This window comes from Gobio gobio (genome assembly GCF_949357685.1).
Source record: "Gobio gobio genome assembly, chromosome: 12".
In the NCBI taxonomy this organism is placed as follows: domain Eukaryota; kingdom Metazoa; phylum Chordata; class Actinopteri; order Cypriniformes; family Gobionidae; genus Gobio; species Gobio gobio.
Window position 1 is genome coordinate 45876367 of NC_137105.1, and position 21315 is coordinate 45897681.

At 37.9% G+C, this 21315-nt stretch overlaps 2 protein-coding genes across 6 annotated transcripts in view; one reads left to right on the plus strand and one right to left on the minus strand.

Annotated features, from left to right (window-relative positions):
* The window catches only part of palld (palladin, cytoskeletal associated protein), a 156595-nt gene extending 143412 nt beyond the window's left edge, over nucleotides 1–13183 (plus strand). For all 5 annotated transcript variants that reach the window (XM_079830594.1, XM_079830595.1, XM_079830596.1 and 2 more), the window contains 6 exons: nucleotides 475–563; nucleotides 1386–1518; nucleotides 4955–5162; nucleotides 7649–7814; nucleotides 8411–8544; nucleotides 11025–13183. In XM_079830594.1, coding sequence (XP_079686720.1) covers nucleotides 475–563; nucleotides 1386–1518; nucleotides 4955–5162; nucleotides 7649–7814; nucleotides 8411–8544; nucleotides 11025–11185 — 891 coding nt within the window. In that variant the 3' untranslated portion in view covers nucleotides 11186–13183. The remainder of the gene's footprint in view (nucleotides 1–474; nucleotides 564–1385; nucleotides 1519–4954; nucleotides 5163–7648; nucleotides 7815–8410; nucleotides 8545–11024) is intronic.
* cbr4 (carbonyl reductase 4) lies at nucleotides 12242–21164 on the minus strand. Its single transcript, XM_079830605.1, has 6 exons — nucleotides 21053–21164; nucleotides 20347–20498; nucleotides 19379–19499; nucleotides 19108–19241; nucleotides 13894–14028; nucleotides 12242–13788 (listed from the first exon to the last, which is right to left on the minus strand). Exons 2-6 carry the CDS (start codon nucleotides 20489–20491, stop codon nucleotides 13610–13612), a joined length of 714 nt encoding a protein of 237 aa, XP_079686731.1. The 5' UTR covers nucleotides 20492–20498; nucleotides 21053–21164; the 3' UTR covers nucleotides 12242–13609.
* Between the last annotated feature and the right edge of the window lie 151 nt (nucleotides 21165–21315).

Sequence of the window (21315 nt, forward strand, 5' to 3'; positions counted from 1 at the left end):
CACACTCTCACACACACACACACACACACACACACACACACACACACACACACACACACACACACACACACACACACACACGCACACACATGTCTGGTTCACTATCTTTGTGGGGACTCTCCACAGACATAATGGTTTTTATACTGTACAAACTGTATATTCTCTCCCCTTACACTAACCCTACCCATCACACAAAACTTTCTGCATTTTTACGTTCTCAAAAAAACTAATTCTGTATGATTTATAAGCTCGTTTCCTCATGGGGACCTCAATTTAGTTCCCAACGGTGACATGAATCCCCAGGAGTCAGTGTGAATTCAGGTTGAAGTCCCCACCGGATTAGGAAAAACATGAACACTTGCATGCATACACAAACATTCCAGCTTTTCAACATTCTAGCTATTGACCCTAAGTAAAGATCAACAGGTACTATGGGTTTCTTTACTCCTCTCTCTCTATATCTTTCTCTCTTAGGGGAGAGTGAGCTGTACTGGAAGGATGATGGTTCAGGCTGTGAACCAAAGGGGGAGAAGTCAGCGCTCCACGCCTGGACACATCCGCAGGTATATAAGTAATGCTGTTTCTAAACATACACAGCCAGTGGATTATAGCAGATCCAGGATCAGGTTTGCTTTATGGGACTTGCACTAATAGAGGGCGTGCCTCATGTAAAAGACACCTGTGTATTTTGGACGATGATGCAAGGACAAGTTAAGTCTTTTGTGCTGAATAGAAGATGTGAATCTTTGTCAAAGGGTGGGGTTTCCTCTGGATTAGATATAATATACCTGGCCATTCAGGCCTTTATGTATTTGATTGACAGTTAATGGTCTCTAAAGGCAATTCAGTGTGCCTGCTAACATATCATTAATTCATGAAAGTAGATATGATTCCCTTCACACAAAGTAATCTGAGCTGCTCTCCATGGGACAAAATTGTCTGTTTTTCTTTTCCTTTCCACAAATATAGTGTACTTTAGTGTTCTGTTACTTTTCCATTTTCCTTTTCCTTCCATTTTTTAAATAAATGCGCTAAAGGCTAAATTGTTTTTATATATATTTGTTTATTATATATAATGCCCATTAGGCATGTTAAATAAACTTTTAATTCCCCCTTCCTCTTAAATTGGTAATTTTGGCCATTCTCACCTTGCCTACTATATTAAAATCCCCTTCATTTTCAATCGTCATTTTGGCATTCTGTTGAATTATTACATTTATTGTTGTAACAAAACATTAATATGCCACCCTTTTACCTAATCTGACGTAGTTTGTTTAGTATGCATTTGTTTAAAATAAATTGTTCACCTTGATATTTACATTTTGATTATGTAATTAGGGTGTTTATTTAAAAGAGAGGGTTTTTTTTTCCCCTCTTTCTCCCAGACCACGCTCAAGGTCCAGAGACAGTGGCGATGAGAATGAAAACATTCAGGAACGTCACTTTCGCCCTCATTTCCTGCAGGCCCCCGGTGACCTTATTGTGCAAGAGGGTAAACTCTGCCGCATGGACTGCAAGGTGTGTGTCTGCACAAACACTGCCTCACTCACTTTAACACCATCAATGACCATAGTGACCATAACGCTTATTACTGTACATGGTTACTTCACAAGTAAATAAACGTGGGCATTTTTAGAGGATGGAGGAAACATTCTGTGGGTGATTATCTGGGAAAAGTTTTCTCCCTCTGCATTCTGAAGGAAAGAAAAACACTTCAAGTTGATGTTTCATCGCTTCTAAAATGATGAATAACCTCTCTCTTTCTCCTATTATTGAGTTTTCTTCTTTCTCTCAGATGTGTTTCCATTGGCTTACTGGCTTAGTCTCTGAAGACTGTGCTTTCTATCCTTCCTTCCCTCCCTCTGTCTCTGCCGCTGTTTTGTCTGTCCCATATTTCTTTGTTTCTCTTCATTTGCAGCCGTTCTCATGACAACCCCTCCCCCTCACACACACGCATACCTGTCTTTATTTTTTTTTATTTAAAGGCACAATATGTAAGATTTTTGGACTATCCAAAAACCACTAGAACAATGTTATACATTTTGTTGACTTGTGTACTTACATTATCCCAAATGTTTCCAAGATTGTTTAAATCCAGAGAATTAGCAATTTTAACCAGGACACGGTTGAGCTATATACAATGATTAGTCTTATTGTTTAAAACTCGTTTTCTTGATTTACCGCGAGTGCCATGTTTTACCATGCCTAATATGTATCTAGCTTACTGCAGTGTGAACAAGTGTCTCATACTAGCTGCCGAGCGAACGCACAGAGTATCATTATAACATAACTATCAACACACTCAAATGTATCTAATATGATAAACCAGCGCTGCGTTCCCCCACATACGCATGAGTGGAAGAAGCTGAAGTGTTTGTCTGTGGCAGAATAAAAGCTCTGCAAAATCAAGGCGTCTTCAAGCTACGCCTTTGTTTTGAAATAAGCGAACTAGAAGTAACTTGTCAACTAACTATGAGTATTAGTATACTGTTAGTAGACTTTTAGGGTTAGTTGTTAGGGTTCAGGTAGAGTTTGAGTAGAATAAGTTGACATGTTGCAAAAGCCCCGTTTCCACCGAAATTACCCGGAACAATTTGTACCAGGAACTTTTTTCCCCCCAGACCTGCTACTGTCTGCGTTTCAACTGCGGTCTAAAGTACCGTGAAGATTGGGAGGAACAGTCCAACGTCTCTGGACTAATTTGCCTAGTCAACGACGAACAATAATAATTTTTTGCGACACGGTCTGCAACAAAAACAAGTATGGAGGAGATTCAAGCAGCGCTGCTTTTGCTGGTTATGTATTGGTTTACTAAACAAAACTGAGGTAATGAACAAAACTGCGTAAAAGAGACGAGCCCTGATACTAAAGCGTATTCTGAAAGCTTGTAAAGCTAGATTTTAAAATAAGACAACATATGTTATTATCAGCTATTACGCATATTGACCGTGAGATGGCTGAGACAACGCGCCCCATCGGACAGAAAGAGCAAGATTTAGATTTATTTACTGAACGCAGAACAAAGCTCACAAAAGACTTGCTGGTTGAAAAATGCTGGTTGAAATTAAAATGCTGCGTGGAGTCAACTAATCAGCATATTCAGCGCCCAAGTCCCACCCCCGAAAGTTCCCGAACTTTGAAAAAGTACTACCTCGCGAGCAGGGCCGTTTGGAGGGGGAAATATTTACCCGCAACTTCATTTAGACCCTGGTCCCTGCAGTCGAAACACACCGAGTACCAACCCAAAGTCCCTAGTTTCTGGGGAAAGTTCCTGCGGTGGAAACACGGCTAAAGTTGCATATAGTCAGTAGAATGACTGTTGGGTAACATCAAAATAAAGTACATATTAAGCAGACCGTCTACTAATACTCTGAGAGTTAGTTGACATGTAATTGCAAAGTTACTTAGTTAGTAGTTAATCGTTAGTAGAATGTCTAAAGTGGACCATTGAAATAGTGTTCATTGTCCTGCGATTCATGATCAGACTAGAACATGTGGGCCATAAATACAATCGCGGAAGTTTTGAACATGCTTCACTGCAGACAAATCAGCATGTGTTTGTGTGTGTGTGTGTGTTAGTGATTCAGTTCACGGTGATATCCACCAATCAGGCGGGCCAAGTAATAAAAAATTCCGGTTGCCGTTTTCCCACACATTTTCAAAACAATTCCCCATGTGTACACACGGGGGAGCAGAAGCTCATTATAATATGCACAACTGTTATCCAATCATAGGGGCGTTTACTTCCAAGTCTTCAATGCGACACGCCCATAAAAACCGAGCGTTCCAGGAGAGAGGCTCAAAACCAGGGTAGAAAATAGCCCATTACTTATTCATAATGATTTTTTTGAATGTAAAAACCACGTGAACGTCATAAGTTGACCTCAGACAACAGTTTTTTTTTTTGACAAGCCAGTTCATGACCCCTTTAAGACAAAGTCCATCATTTCAGTAACCATGTTAAAAGAACACAACATTTAATTTTAAATTGGCTGTGTGGGAAAGTGCCTTTTAGCCCCCAGTACCGTACAGAACCGCTACCTCTTATCTGGTCCATTTCTTTCTCTCGTGGTGTCATCTGGCTGTAGTATTACATTCTCTTTCTGTACCGCTGCCCACGTCTGGCCGCGAACTGCATATGTCAGAATAAAGGCTCACTGTGCCATAGAGGGATTCACACGCTATAAAAAGACCCTGATCAGTAATTCACTCATGCACAGAGCCCTGAATGTCAATGGTATTTATAGAGCTCTTTTTTTTTTTTTTTTTTACTCTGGCTTTGAGGCTTTCCAAACTTTCCATGCCACAAATGTCCCTAGATGCAGTTCAGGAGATCTAAAATCAAAGTGCCTTTTTTCCAGTTTGCGTTTTCTGCTTTTTCACTTACACAGCCTGTTCTTTTAATAAAAGTCATGAGCACACTGAAGTTGGCTGTAGTGAGATGCATGATGGACATTGTAAGCATCACGCAGGGAATATGCACTCCCAGGGGAACGGCACTTGAGCAGCATGTTTGCAATTTCATGAGCGTTCTCAGGGACATCACAATAAATGCAGATGGATAAACAAGCATCTCAGTCCACCCCTCTAAACACAAACACACGCACACACTCATAAGCAAACATAAACACACAGGCACATTCGCTGGTGGTCTGATGCTGGCACACCTTCAGGTGAGGCAGGTGTTGTGTTTCTCAGGAATGTGAGAGTTGTTGAAAACAGATCCCAGGCATTGTGCACAGACCCATTTCCCATGAGAACCACACACCTACAGATGCCACAGTCAAGGCGCATGGGGACATACAGGCATTGATGGAAGCACAAACACACACATAACTTTGTTTGAAAGTGCTTCAATTGCACTGTATTTTTATAGCAAAGATAATGCAGGAGAGAATACCGTAAATGATACTGAAAACATTTGATTTGACGTGTTTTTTTGTTTTTTTCATAGGTAAGTGGTCTGCCAACTCCTGACCTCATCTGGCAGCTGAATGGCCAGACCATCCGTCCAGACTCCTCCCACAAGATGCTGGTGAGGGAGAATGGAGTTCACTCATTGGTCATCGAGCCTGTCACTAGCAGAGATGCAGGAGTTTACACGTGCATCGCCAGCAACAGGGCTGGACAGAACTCCTTCAACCTAGAGCTTATTGTTGCAGGTACACAACCAACGTCTTCTACACAACCATAGAGTTCAACTAGACTAATAAAACGCATGGTAACACTTCAGTATGGAGAACACATATTCACTATTAACTATGACTTTTGCCTCAATAAACTCCTAATTTACTGCTTATTTATAGTTAGTAAGGTAGTTTTTGTAGCGTTTAAGTTTAGGATTAAGGATGTAGAATATGATCATGCAGAATAAGGCATTAATATGTGCTTTATAAGTACTAATAAACAGCCAATATCCTTGTAATATGCATGATGATAATCAACAAGTTAATAGTGTCTTTGGTAACACTTTATTTTAGGGTTCAGTTCTCACTAAGATGTATTGTAATTTGAAATGCAATTATAATATAAATAAATAAAATAACAAGATGATAGAGACAATAATATGTTATTTGGGGCGAACAGAAAATATTTATGAAAGTTACACTACTGTTCAAAAGTTTGAGGTAGGTACGATTTTTTTTCAAATGTTTTTGTAAAAAGTCTCTTATGCTCATCAAGTATTTTTTTTTTTATCAAATATACAGTAAAAACAGTAATGTTGTGAAATATTATTGCAATTTAAAAGAACTCTTTTAATATATTTTAAAAAGCAATTTCTTCCTGTGGTGGCAAAGCTGTATTTTCCGTCTCTGATTTATACATACATCCATACATACCAAACAAACAAACACACTTTTTTTTTTATTTTATTTTTTTACATTTTAATATTAATACATTTTTTTCCCCCAAGATTCTTTGATTAATAGAAAGTTCAAAAGAATAGCATTTAATAGAAATATAAATCTTTTGTAACATTTTACATATCTTTAGTGGATGGTCAGTGTAATGTATCCTTGCTGAATAGAAGTATTAATTCCTTTAAAGGCACAATATGTAAGATTTTTGGGTTAAAATATCCAAAAACCACTAGAACAATGTTACATATTTTGTTGACTTTGTTTTGTTTTGTTTGTACTTCCATTATCCCAAATGTTTCCAAGAATGTTTAAATCCAGAGAAATAAACACTTATAACCAGGACATGGACCATGTCCGTGTGTTGCCTATCAATGACATCATACCCAAGTTACCCTCGAATTCTGGTTTTATTTTGTAGAAACCATGGAAACACCAAAGACTCTTTAATATATGATGTGTTTTATTAGACAGGTGAGCAACTGTTTGGACACATTCATCGACAGAAAACGAATCATTGTTATATAGCTCAACACAGTTAGTCTTATTGTTTAAATCTGGTTTTCTTGATTTACTGTGAGTATCATGTTTACCGCCTAATATCCATCCAGCTCACTGCAGTGTGCAACAAGTGTCTCATAGCAGCCGCCGAGCGAACGCACAGAGTAGCATTATAACCTAACTTTCAACACACTCAAATGTGTGTAATATGATAAACCAGCGCTGCATTCCCCCACATACACAAGCGGAAGAAGCATAAGCGCTCGTCTGCGGCAGAATAAAAGCACCGCTGCTCTTGAGCCGTGTGTCACACTCGTCTCTCATTAGCAATCGCTCCAGCGCCTCGTTTTGCTCGACCCTGCTTTATACTACAGTAACGTTAATAAATCTGTAATACATTAGATATGAATATGATTTCTGCCTGAGTCCCGTCTGATTCTTTTCCACCGGCTGTAGAGGCGAAGACAACGACTCGCATGACAAAGCTACGGCTTTGTTTTGCATAAGCGACCTCTAGCGGCGAAAATGACACATTTTATCTTTAAAAACTTTCTGACCCAAACTACAAAATGTATATAATGCAGCCAATAATGTATAATGCGTATAATTTGAATATGTATAAATATTCTATTTTTATATTTAAAAAAAATATTTAATATGAAATAGGTTTCATGAATATGTTACAAAGGGATGCACCGGTTGACCAGCCAAAAATCGGTTTTCTTTGTATTTTTCTGCCGATTTTTCCAGAAATGCGCCCGCGCACACCTACGCCTATATTGCAATCATTCGCGAACATGTCACTTGTGTGTTACAAATGGAAACTGGAGAACTGAGGGAAGAGACGTGGAATGAAGAGCCGCTTTCCTGCACAAATTATATACTTTGGTTTTATTTAATTTCACTGGTAAAGACTTTTTTTCTTTACACAGAAAAAAAATGCTAATTTAAGTTACATCTTTGTTTGGATTGCAGAATATGCAGTTGTTGCCTTTAATTTCACCTTTCAGCCTTTTCATTTCCAATTCAATTTCCCGTTAATTTCAGATTGCTGACTTGTTTTCATTAGCCAAAAGCCAATTTAGCCTGTTAAATACCAAATAAACATCTTCTTCATGTATACTTTCATTCTTTTATTGTGTACAAAAAAAAAATCGGAAATCGGTATCGGAATTGGCCAGTTTTCTTGAAAAAAATCAGTATCGGAATCAGCCATGTAAAATCATGATCGGTGCATCACTAATGTTATATGAATACTTAGTTTTTTTTCTTGTTGCCTTCTTTTTTAGCTAAAGAGATGCATAAAGCCCCGTGTTTCATTGAGAAACTGCAGAACACAAGTGTCGGTGAGGGTCACCCTGTGCGTCTAGAGTGCCGTGTGTCTGGAGTCCCATTCCCACAGATCTTCTGGAAGAAAGAGAACGAGTCCTTCACTCACAACACAGACAGGATAAGGTAGGAGATCTCGGCCAATCACAGCCCTCCTGCAGCCATTCCACCAATCAAACTGCAGAATCTCCATGGAATATAAATGAGAACATATTTTAAGTAATTTTATTCATCATTTTTGTGTTGTGCTGCATAAACCGGACCAGAAAGTATAAGCGCTTTCAGGAGTTAGTCATAATCTATAAAGTTCTCTATATTTTAATAAGTAATGAGCTGGCCTCTTGAATACTATTGACCTCATAGATACACTACTCACTGTGCACAGGCTGGTGTTTAAAGTTGCTGCGTGTGTGTATATGTATTGTATACACACACACAGACGAAAAGGGCCTTGTAAAAGAAACATACACACAGTAACCCCACCACAGACGCTACTGTCTACACCACCTCAGAGGGGCGAGAACAGTTAGTCACAAGCTGTAAAGTCTCCAGTCACATTGTTTGTGGATGCGGTTTACTCATTAGGATTCAAATCAAATGAATCAGCTCATGCAGCATGAACAAACAATCCTGGCATGAATTCACCATCTCATTATAATCCTTTGATTGAAGGCGAACAATGTTGCTGCTTGCTCATTCTGATGTTCAATTCCATTTCCCAGCATGCACCAGGACAACTTTGGTTACCTCTGTATGATCATCCAGCCGGCTCTGAAAGAAGACGCGGGCTGGTACACGGTTTCAGCTAAGAATGAAGCTGGCATCATCTCTAGTACAGCACGTCTCGATGTACATGGTTAGTTTGAACACACACAAACGAATCTTATGAATGCATGTAACAATGCTGAGTGAGTTATGATTGGTAAAGGACCAAAATACACTAAATGCAGACTAAGTGGTTTATCGGATCAATGTTCTTGCAAAAGTTGCTTCAGACTAAAGAAGAAACCGTATTTAATCTGTCCAATAAAAGCACACTCCCTTCCTCCGCCCAGTTTTGTTCCCAAAGCAATTCCATCAGCCGGTGCTGTGTGTTTGCCATCAACAACAGGTTTAATAATACGGATGCATTACCTAAGGTTAAACCAACAATGGGCTGGCAGCCTGTGTACTAGAATCACAGACGGGGTGTGATTTAGCACAGAATGTTATAATCTCCATCACACCATGATTAAAACTTCAAATGTATCCAGTCTAGAATGAATAAATATTAAATAAATGCATTTCAAATACATTTTGGTATAAGCATACTACAAATACATTGACATTTATGTACTTAAAACAAATACCCTCCAATTGTACTGTTGGTATGCTAAATTGGTATACTTAAGTATATCTTTAGTTGGACCTCAGCAGTATTTCCGGATAACTAAAGTGCATTAAGTACAAAATGAGTTGTCCCAGTTTAGCAGACTTTAAGTATATTTGATTGTGCTAAAGTGGAACTATTGCAAGTATACTTGAGGTACTTTAAATATCTTTCATTTAAAGACTAAAATTATACTGAGATCCTTACTAACAGTGATATTAAAACACATTTTAGGCTTAATATTAAGAAATGTGCACTGTGCAATAAAGAAGTCTTCCAAATAAAGTTTAATACTATTTTTTAAATCTGTAAGTGATGTGTCAGTACATATGTTAATGGCTTTGTAGTATACTTAGTATGAAATGAACTAGAGTTGGCTCAACACTAACATTTTTGGCTTTGATACAATACCAGCTCTGATACCCCAATATTACATCAAATGACCAATATTAAAACTCTAGCTGATACAAATAAGTCAATAATTATTGTCATTTTATAACCGATATCAGGCCCACACGGAATCTGCGTGTAGAGAATTCTGCAGATTGTAGTGCCCGTCATTTGAGAAGCATACACATTCGCATGTGTGATTGTGAGGGGTAGGCTGCGCTTATTGATGTGACTTTTTTTTTAGTGAGAGAGTGATATTTTAAAATGTCTAAAATAAAATTGACCATGGAGGAGTTAAGGAAACGTCACTTGTCTACAAAAATGACTTATTTATAGCTATTAAATTTTTAAAATTTATTTACTTCGGTAGGTATTTATTTATTTTGCTCTATTGTTGAAATTTGTTTATTTAATGATTTATGTACAATGCAATTGATAAAGCAATCATTTAAAAAATATATATATTTTTAGTGGATGTACAATAAGGGAGATCTAGCTTTGTTTAAAAAACAAGTTGTTCTATTTGGAATTGTATTGTAAACCTTTAATAATATTTTCTATTTTATTTTGTAATGCTTTCAGTTCCAATATTCTTAGATCTTTTTAACACATTTAAAACCATTCCACACAGATTTTTCAAAACATTCTGGACCAGAAATCACAAAAAAAATTCCACAGATTCCGTGTGGCCCTGCCGATAATCAATAAATATGTATTTTTTAATAAATTGTCAGTAATATTTGGTATTAATATATTAATTTTAAATACTACAAAGGAATAACATCTAATATCAGCCACTAAATTATTTGATAACGGTATATCATGCATATTGACAGTTGAATATGTATTATAGATTTGCATATACAAATACATATATAAATACGTAATGAATATTTTAATACATTTTTAATAATATTTTGTATTAATATATTAAAAGATAAAGGCTAAAATTATTCATTTTAAATACAAGTTAAAGTATTATAGATTTGCATATACAATATTCTCTAGCTGATAACAATAATTCAATAATTATTTTCATGTTATAGCGATAATTAATAAATATGTAATGAATATTTTAATACATTTTCAATAATATTATGTATATATCTATTAAAAGAGAGACTAAAAGATAAAATTATTAATGTTAAATACAAGTGAAAGAAAAAACTCTAATATTAGCCACTTAATTAAACGATAACGACATATCATGCATATTGGCAGTTGAATATGCATTATAGATTTGCAGGAACATTAATAAATAAAATCAAAGGCGTAAGAGGTGCATGTTTCCCAACTATATTCTCCAAATATTTCAGACACTAAGCTTTTTATATATTGTAATTGAGAAAGAAACTAACATGTTGCTTTGCTCCAGTGAATATGAATAACTCATTTCAAATAATTTTTTTAATACCGTTATACCATGTAACCCTAAATGAAACATTCTATCCTATACAGGAAAGTCTCCATATGTTTTTGTAATTGAGAAACCCCATTGGTTATGTAGATATCAATATTACATCCTGTGATTTTTCTTCTGAGAAATGGTGTTCATCCTCGCCCTTTCCTTCCTTCAGCCCAATGGCAGCAAACTCACACTCCGAAGCCCAAGAAGGTGCGTCCATCGACCAGCCGCTACGCCGCTCTGACAGAACGAGGTCTGGACGTGAAGGCGGCCTTCTTCCCAGACGCCAATCCTCTTCCTCCCGGCGCCCTAGTGGAGAGCGACGACCTGTAGAGACTAGCATGGAGGATCTGACCTTCAGACCTTGATCCAGCCTACTCCATAATCCCCACCCATTTCCCAACACGAACCTCTTGCTCTTCAAGAACCTCCTTCTCTAAGGGGGTCGGATGAAAAAGTGATGGAAAGACTTTGAATGGCGAGGGAGGAAGCTGCTCCGCATTTCCTCAAAGAGTTTGATTCTTGGTATTATCACTTCTCTGCCCGAGGAAGACTAGACCATTCACTATGCTTTTATTTCAGTTGTTTCCTGAGGGGAAGTGATGTGGGTGCTTAAGTGAGGTCATAAACAGACTTGATGGTTCGCTGGCGCACTTAACATACACAAACACACACACACACACACCCACACACCAGCATGGCTTTGAGGAAGGAGGTAGTTTACCGATGATCACCTTGTTTTTCATCTCTAGATTTTCACAAGTGCCTAATAAATATTTAATATTAAATTAACTTTGAAAAAATAAATAATAAAAAAACATTTATTCAAATAACTAGCATCTAGCCGTGCATGTTACTACAGTGCCAACATGTAACACTTTTTATGTATTTAGTTATAATACCTTAGATTAGATTATATTTATGAAACGCTGGAGGAAATGTCTTCCTCTCCAGCACAGGAAATATGACTTTTTTTTTTGGGTGGTTGGGCGGGTTCTCTGGAAAGATGGACACACCTGAAACTCCTTGGACCCAATCGTCCCTGGAGCTTCAGGGTTGAGATCCCACACATTGATCGGATGCACACTGCCATAGATGTAAGCTGCGTCTGGATCTACAATCCAGAGATGTCTCACAAGGCCGGGCCTTAATGACCTTTTCCCACCCCGTCTTTTTGTTCGTTGTTTTAGGAGAGAGTAAAAGCGGAGACCGATGCGTCATTAACATGAGTGATGAGATTTTTGCAAGTTTTGGCTGACTGACCGATTTGGGCAGTTGTGTTTCTGTGGAAGCGAGAGGGAGGAGGAATGCTTATGATGGAGGTACAGGAAGCGGATTCGCCGCATGTTTGGGAAGGACGGGCCGATTGTGGATGAAGACGAGATTTATACGTACGAGTATTGAGTTTAATGACGGTGGTGCAGATGGTAATTCTTTGACATGGGCTTCAGTTTTCAGGTTTGGAATTACAGAAACTACACAATGTGATATTGGCAGCACAGATTTGTTCATTTATATTTCATTTCCAAGAGAAAATAACTCTAATATCATTACTAATGTGCATTAATAAGACACAATATAATGCTTTCAGTGTTCTCTCAACATTTGCTCTGATCAGTTTAGTATCAAATACTCGGTTGTAGAGTTGGTACAGAAATTAAAAAAATGTGACGATGCCTGCATTGAGCGCTGTTGAACGATTTCGTAAACGCACTCAACATGTTTGTCTGTGATTGGCTACAATGATTAACGCTCTTGCACAGATACACACAGGAACGTTTGAAAGGGAGGTCTATCAGCGGGTCCCTAATATATCCACTGACAGACGTCTGCTTTCAAACGCTCCCGTGTGTATCTGTGAAGAGCGAACGTCATTGAAGGACTCGGTGAAGAGCGGTAATCACTGTAGCCAATCACAGACAAATATGTTGAGCGCCTGATCACAATGGCCAATCAGAGGTGTTTACGAATCTGTTCAACAGCGCTCAATGCTAGAGGGAAATGTCACATTTTTTAAAATTTCAGTACTGAAGTTGGTACTTTTGACAACTCTACTCAGTTGGGAGTTCAAGTTTAGCCATCATCTCACACACATACACACTTGCAACATATATACAAAAAAACTATAGCATAATGTATACATGTAAGCCTGTGATTGCATATGTTCTTTCTTACACCGCTGTTTTTTCCTTCAAATTAGTCAGATTTTTGGAGGCTCTTATTCTGCAATATTTTAATATGTTTTCCAAAGCCAACCTGTGCCTGTATACGGACTGTTCTCCTTATTCTCTTCTGGTTTAGTAGTACAATAAATAAATGTCTCTAAAAGTATTGAGTCTGGGTTGAGTCCAATTACTCTTGGCAAAAACAGCTCTCTATAAAGTTGAATGAGCTTTTTGGGGATCTGTACTTTGATGTGGCCAGATTTTAAATTTTTAATTATTTTCTTTTCTGACCATAATTGTTTAAAGGGGTTCAGCTCATTTGTATGTGTAATGTAGCATAGCTTATTTGGATGATGAAAAACATCACAAAGTTAGTCATATCCTCCAAACATTGACCTGTAACTTCTGTCATCCCAAGAATGGAACATGCAACCGTAACCCAAAAGCTAAAAATAACATTAATCCAATCCAGATGGGCCAAAACTACTCTTACACAATACAGATGCTTTATCTGCAAAACAAAAATATACACTTCAATGACTCGGTCAGCTCGCATGATTTGCTGGCAGGAATCACAATGGCAGTTTTAGTTTTACAATGTTAGTCGTAGTCCTCCGTCCACGAGCAGAACCTGTCCTGTGATGTAAGGGGACTCCAGGAGGAAAAGGACCGCCTGGGCCGCCTCTGCAGGTTCCCCAAAACGGCCCAGTGGAATTCTCCTCGCTGCTTCTTCCCTCTCAAGCCCTGCCGTCATGTCCGTCAGAATGAATCCTGAGAGGGGAGAGTGAGATGAATTCTCAGCACCACTCATATGACTGCTAATATGCAAGAAAGTTAATAGGCAAAAGACTCATAAGAAAAGAGAGGATAAAGAACCTGGAGCCACCACGTTCACTCGTATATTCCGGGAAGCGACTTCCTTTGCCAGGGAGCGTGTGAATCCCTCCAGTCCAGCTTTACTGGCACTGTACACACACTGTCCGGAGTTACCCTTCACACCCACCACAGAGCCTGAGGAAACATCATTAACCCCATAAAGCCTATATGTATCATACATTTATCAGGAAAAACAATCCACCATGTCTTCTTTATACTTGTTTAGCAAGTAAAAGGCCTTTTATTATAATTTTAAAAATGTCTCCTTAATTCTTCAACATTGAGACTTAGGTTTATCATATTTGACACATTTTAACATCAGATGCCAGTTGTTCAAAAGTAATCTGATTGGATCAAATGGAAATGGGTTGTTCAAAAGAAAAAAGGATTCTGAAATCAGATTAGATCACAAAATCCAATTTTGGTTTTGATCTGGATCAAATCACCAGTTTGTGTTGTTCAAAACTTCTTAGTAAGATTGTGATACATTTGATCCAAAAAAAATTCAGGATTATACTGATCTCAGCAGAATTGGATTTCAATAACAAAACTGTAATACAACTTTAAAACATTATTAGGCTACATTTTAAGCCTTTCGGTAGCCTACAGTAAAGTAAAAAAAAAAAAAAAAAGCGATTGACGCCATAAAATAATCCCCAAACAGCTGTAAAGATCAAATTAAAATATATATATTTTTTGTAATTATCTTTTTATTAGGAAATTTCACATCAATTGACAAATGGACAAATGGATTTACAGTTGTTGACATAATGTTACAGAACCAAGGGTTTTGTATCAATAGTTTCTTGTTCCAAATGTCCATTCCCTTTTAATAATATGTATATACACTCATAGCTTATTTGGATGATGAAAAACATCACAAAGTTAGTCATATCCTCCAAACATTGACTGTTCCTAAAGGATTATTAGGAACACAAGTTTCTCATTAATGCAATTATCTAATCAACCAATCACATGGCAGTTGCTTCAATGCATTTAGGGGTGTGGTCCTGGTCAAGACAATCTCCTGAACTCCAAACTGAATGTCAGAATGGGAAAGAAAGGTGATTTAAGCAATTTTGAGCGTGGCATGGTTGAGTATTTCACAATCTGCTCAGTTACTGGGATTTTCACGCACAACCATTTCTAGGGTTTACAAAGAATGGTGTGAAAAGGGAAAAACATCCAGTATGCGGCAGTCCTGTGGGCGAAAATGCCTTGTTGATGCTAGAGGTCAGAGGAGAATGGGCCGACTGATTCAAGCTGATAGAAGAGCAACTTTGACTGAAATAACCACTCGTTACAACCGAGGTATGCAGCAAAGCATTTGTGAAGCCTCAACAGGCACAACCTTGAGGCGGATGGGCTACAACAGCAGAAGACCCCACCGGGTACCACTCATCTCCACTACAAATAGGAAAAAGAGGCTACAATTTGCACTAGCTCACCAAAATTGGACAGTTGAAAACTGGAAAAATGTTGCCTGGTCTGATGAGTCTCGATTTCTGTTGAGACATTCAGATGGTAGAGTCAGAATTTGGCGTAAACAGAATGAGAACATGGATCCATCATGCCTTGTTACCAGGGCCGGCCCGTGGCATAGGCGGAATAGGCAAATGCTAGGGGCGCCACTCATCCATAGGGGCGCCAAAATGTATTACTGATACTATTTTATTAATATTAATTTGAAATATTACCAAATAAAGCGCAAAAAAAACTTAACTAAGTCCCCCGCCTCTTCCCGGTCCGCCTCATCAATCTCCCCCCGCCGATCTACTTGAAGTGCGTCAGAAATACAACGCGCGATCAGTTTAACGTTGGAAATTTGTTGTCACGTCGCCTCTCGCCGCATCCAACGCAGACAGGATTGCTTTCATTTTTTAGGGTGCTTGGCCGCTCGCTCCAGGTGTTGACACGGTGTAAGTTGCCTGATTATTTATGACGGATGGCCGAATTGTAGTGTCAAAAAAGACAGAAGCCCTCTGATGCAGGGAAGATAAGGGATACACTGCTCTTCTTACATAGTATTTGTGTTTTGTTTATCTAAAAATTATTAAATCAAGGTGCATTTACTAGATAAGTAAAATGACAGAAGATATTTTTCTTGTTTACTTGAAAATAAAAAAAGAGTTTTTGCTTAAAACAAGCAAAATTATCTGCCAATGGAGTGAGAGAAATAATCTTGTTCCGTATTGAAATCTTGTTTCTGTCCCAAACAGAAATAAGATTATTTTTCTCACCCCATTGGCAGATAATTTTGCTTGTTTTAAGCAAAAACTCACTTCATTTTGATTTTGTTTTCAAGTAAACAAGAAAAATGTCTTATGTCATTTTACTTAGCCTATCTATAAAAGCACCTTGATTTAAGAATTTGTAGATATTTGGTAAACAAGAAAAAGATTTGTGTTTAAATAAGAAGAGCATTTTTTGCAGTGTAAAGGCAGAAGTAAAGTGATGTAGGCAAATTAATGAACAGTTTATTTAATTGCATAGTAGTAAAATGCTAATGTTTGCTAATTAATTCAGTTATTTTTCCTTAAACTTTATGCAAGCAGCTGTTCTGGGTTCTCCAGAGGCCACAGCCAGTGTGATTTTGTACAAAATAAATAATATTAAAATATTAAACGCATGTAATATCACTTTTTTAATAGCCTAATGTTTTAACTCTGCAGTTGTGCAGTTTTAAGGGAGTTTTAAGGGGGTGTATCAATTTTAAAATGTATTTGCCCAAATTAGTAATGATATTTATATACAGGTTTATTTAAAATAGCAACATTTGATGTAAAATTCACATTCAATATCTGAATTTCTGTTTAATTCCTGGTGAAAACATGAATGCTCATAGCTTAGTGGAATATTGCTGCCATCTACTGGAAAACAAACACTTTTCCTAGTTCTCAATGAATAGTTTGTGCATGAATGCTGAGATGGTGGAACTGACGCACTGAAGGTTGCTGGTTCGATACCAGCGGTCACCACCAGTGTGTCCTTGAGCAAGGCACTTTACTCCATGTTGCTCCAGGGGGATTGTCCCTGTAATAAGTGCACTGTAAGTCGCTTTGGATAAAAGCGTCTGCCAAATGCATAAATATAAATGAATGCTAGATGAACTCCTGCTCTTTGTGTTTAGGCTGTAATGTGGCATAGGTGCAATTTTTGTATAGTTTGACTATCATCAGCCTTTAAAAAAAAAAAAATTAATAATAATAATATCATGAACATAATGACGGGGTAGAATGGACTGGACATCATATAAAACAACAACAATAAATATAAAAATAAAACATCAATGCATTAAAAAAATAAAACAGTACGAGTGTTTCCAAAGACTGATAACGCGTAGTGCTAAACCTTGACACAAGGGGCACCAAGTAAAATCTTGCCTAGGGCAGCAAATTGGTCAGGGCCGGCCCTGCTTGTTACCACTGTGCAGGCTGGTGGTGGTGGTGTAATGGTGTGGGGGATGTTTTCTTGGTACACTTTAGGCCCCTTGGTGCCAATTGGGCATCATTTAAATGCCAAGGCATACCTGAGCATTGTTTCTGACCATGTCCATCCCTTTATGACCACCATGTGCCCATCCTCTGATGGCTACTTCCAGCAGGATAATGCACCATGTCACAAAGCTCGAATCATTTCAAATTGGTTTCTTGAACATGACAATGAGTTCACTGTACTAAAATGGCCCCCACAGTCACCAGATCTCAACCCAATAGAGCATCTTTGGGATGTGGTGGAACGGGAGCTTCGTGCCCTGGATGTGCATCCCACAAACCTTCATCAACTGCAAGATGCTTTCCTATCAATATGGGCCAACATTTCTAAAGAATGCTTTCAGCACCTTGTTGAATCAATGCCACGTAGAATTAAGGCAGTTCTGAAGGCAAAAGGGGGTCAAACACAGTATTAGTATGGTGTTCCTAATAATCATTTAGGTGAGTGTGTATAGTATATGTAAAGGAAAAAAATATATATATATTTAATTTAAAGTGTTTTAATTTAAAGAGAAGAACCAGTCAAAAGTTCTTGTGAGCGAACGCAGTTTCTCTGGTGAACGCTAGGCAAAACTTTTCAGAGAGAATGCAATTAAGCATTGAACGCATTTTTTCACCATTTCATATTTTTTCCATGTCCCTTTAGGGGCTCCGTAGAGCACTAGTAATCCAGATTTTGGTAATCTGAAAGAGTATCTGGATCAGGGTGATCCAATCCAATTTTGCTTTGAAAAACCGGCATAAAAGTACAATGGATTACCTGATCCTGGATAGCAAAACATTGGATTTCCAATTCCAGATCATTCTGATCCAGATTAAACTTTTTGAACAACTGACCTTTATTTGTCCGTCTCAGTCTCAATCATCATCGTATATAGCACTGCATTTTGCCCACCACAATTAAAACTACAGAGCTTTGATCAAAAAAACATTTATTTGACTATTATTTCATAGTTTTATGCCAGGCTTTACAGGGTTAACATCATATCAGGAGGTTTATACACGTTGGTGCTGTATAAACACCAACTCACTTTATCATGTACATTTTTTTTTTATTCTGATTCATTTGACGTGTATTAATGCTGCCTTCACGTGCTCTCGGAATTATCGTAAATACGAGTTTCCTAGGTAAACATTGCACATGAACGCCCTCACATTTTGAATCTTGAATGCAATGCGCTCGTAATCACGACTTCAGAAGTCGGAATCATCACATTTACGATAGCACGTGAAGGCAGCATTAAGGTCCGTTCACACCAAGAATGATAACTATAAAGATAAACTATATGTCGCTTTAAATGCTCGAGCTCGTTACAGCAGAATGGATTCTGATTGGCTGTCAATGTTTTTTTTTTTTTATAGTTCGTCAACTCGATAATCGTTTCTCTGTGGCGTTTTTGTTATAACTGTGGTTTGAACTGCTATTCTTTAATATTGAGAACGATTTTTAGAACTATCTTCATCTCTATCTTTATAGTTATCGTCCTTGGTGTGAACGGGCCTTTAGAACTACATTATGATGCTGAACTAGCCATACTATTTCAAATCTGGAGTTTTTGCGCCATCTAGTGGTGATTCAATGAACCTAAATTGTCCAGTTGCTAATACAGGGTGAATTTTCCCTTTTTCTCCAGCTTAATATTCGCGACCCTTCTGAACTAAAATAATATACAGTATAAGAATATCATAAGGTAGTGGGACATAGAGAAATATGGCTCACCAATGTTGACAATAGCTCCTCCGTGGCGGATCATGCTGCGTAAAGCACCTCTGCACGTGAGCATTGGGCCCAGTAGGTTTGTGTGCAGAACAGACATCATGTCTTCAGATTTACTCCTCAGTAACAATGCATCTCTTTAAAATAAATACACATTAAATCATATATTAGCATTATATACAAATCTGTTATTTTTTTGGCCATGGGAACTAATCTATTTACTCAGTAAACACATAAAACATTTTCTGCATCATTGCTTTGTGGACTCTCTGACCTGTTGATGCCAGCCGCATTAACCAGGTATCCCACAGTGCCACAGTTCTTACTGATGGTCTCAAATGCTCTCTGAACATCATCTTCTTCAGAAACATCACAGCCAAGACCCAAATGTTTTTCTGAAATGAAATATCTCCAGAATTATAACATCTATTTTAATTTAAGACTAAGAATTGTTTTTGAAGTCCATAAAAGTGCATCTATCCATCATATAACTGCTCCACATGGCCCTGGGGGTTAATAAAGGCTTCTGAAGTGAAGTGATGCGTTTGTGTGAGAAAATATCCATATCTAAAACTTTATAAACTAAAATAACTAGCTTCCGGCAGACGGCCATAAGCTTTGACGCCTCTCACGGTTCAAACAAATAGAGCTGGGCAACAAACTCAAGGTCCTCCAACATTTTACTTTAAAAAATCTCAATTAGACTTCTAATTTGTGACCGGTGTTTTGTTTTGCTCTATCCTCTGCGCTTCCGCGTTCATCAATACGTCATGCGTCAGGTCAGCAGTTACTCTTTCGCCGTAAATCAGTGCATACAGCCGTCTTTTGGAAGCTAGTTATTTTAGTTTATAAAGTTTTAAATATGGATATTTTTCTTACACAAATGCATCGCTTCGCTCAAGAAGGCCTTTATAAACACCCTGGAGCCGTGTGGAGCAGTTTTATGATGGATGGATGTACTTTTTTGGGCTTCAAAATCTCAACCCCCATTCATTGCCATTATAAAGCTTGGAAGAGCCAGGACATTTTTTAATATAACTCTGATTGTATTTGACTGAAAGAAGAAAGTCATGTACACCTAGGATGGCATGAGGGGTCATTTTCATCCCTTTAAGTGAAACAGGCCTGAGGGTGTATGATGTCTACATTGCCAAACTGAAGTGAGTGATAAAAAATTGTTCTGTTAGGAACCACTGTCAGTAATTCAAAATGTGTATTTTGAAGTTGTATTCAGTGACTCACCTCCAGGGAGAGAATCAGCAGTATCCCGAGCAGCCTCCTTATTCCTGGACAGCACCACAACCCTATGACCCCTCTGTGCCAGCAGCTGAGAAACTGCTCGCCCAATGCCACGTGAACCTCCAAACACTACGGCCAGTCTGGACATCACGGCCCTACAACAGAAAAAAACAGCGCTGAATGACCACTGCTGGCCAGTAATAATCAGATTGAATGAGTAAAGGAGAAAATACAACTGAAAATAGTGACTGTGTCTTACTTAAAAGAAATGGTTATAAAGAAACTATGCATTTTTGCTTGACATTGATTGATTGGAACATCCAAGAAATGTTATTATTTTAAGTTCTTTGGAGTGCCATGTACATATCTGTACATGTAATTACTTATCACTTAAGTGCCATCATACTGTGGTATTCATAAAAGTAATTCTTATAAGTAGGCTACAGTAGCCTATACTCTTTGGCAGTACGTTATCTGTCATATTGAGACAGCAAGGTGTAAAGCAGAGATTAATTAAGTTCACACAAGAGTTATGACTGCCAATGTTAACAACATCCAATAGCACTTATACGACACTTCTTGGTTTATTAGAGATTGATAACTAATGCAATCAGCATTTTTTTAATCCAGTATGAATGGCGACATTGTTAAATGATTGTACAATTACAGCTTGGATTTAGGACTTTAGACGACAAGACATCAAACTCACGTTAAATATCGATAAGTGCATACACTCGTTCGTTATCATTCGGGTCAAATTGTGCCGTTAAATGTGAAACTTATGGGTGCCGCCATATTGACTGCCCTGCGCGCGAGCAGCCGATAGGTGGAGCCAAACGCACTGCTAAAGCCAAACGTGTTGACTAACAAAGAAGCTAAAGAAAAACATTTAAAGGGACAGTTCATCCAAAAATGAAAATTATCCCATGTTTACTCACCCTCAAGCCATCCTAAGTGTGTATAACTATCTTC

Bases quoted from the DNA above. Each gene is read 5' to 3' on its own strand.
- cbr4 (XM_079830605.1), bottom strand. From the start codon at position 20,491: ATGTCCAGACTGGCCGTAGTGTTTGGAGGTTCACGTGGCATTGGGCGA. The intron at 19,500-20,346 runs GTGAGTCACTGA...ATTTCATTTCAG, and splicing joins TGCTGATTCTCTCCCTGGAG to AAAAACATTTGGGTCTTGGC. The intron at 13,789-13,893 runs GTTCTTTATCCT...CTCCCCTCTCAG, and splicing joins AGTGAACGTGGTGGCTCCAG to GATTCATTCTGACGGACATG.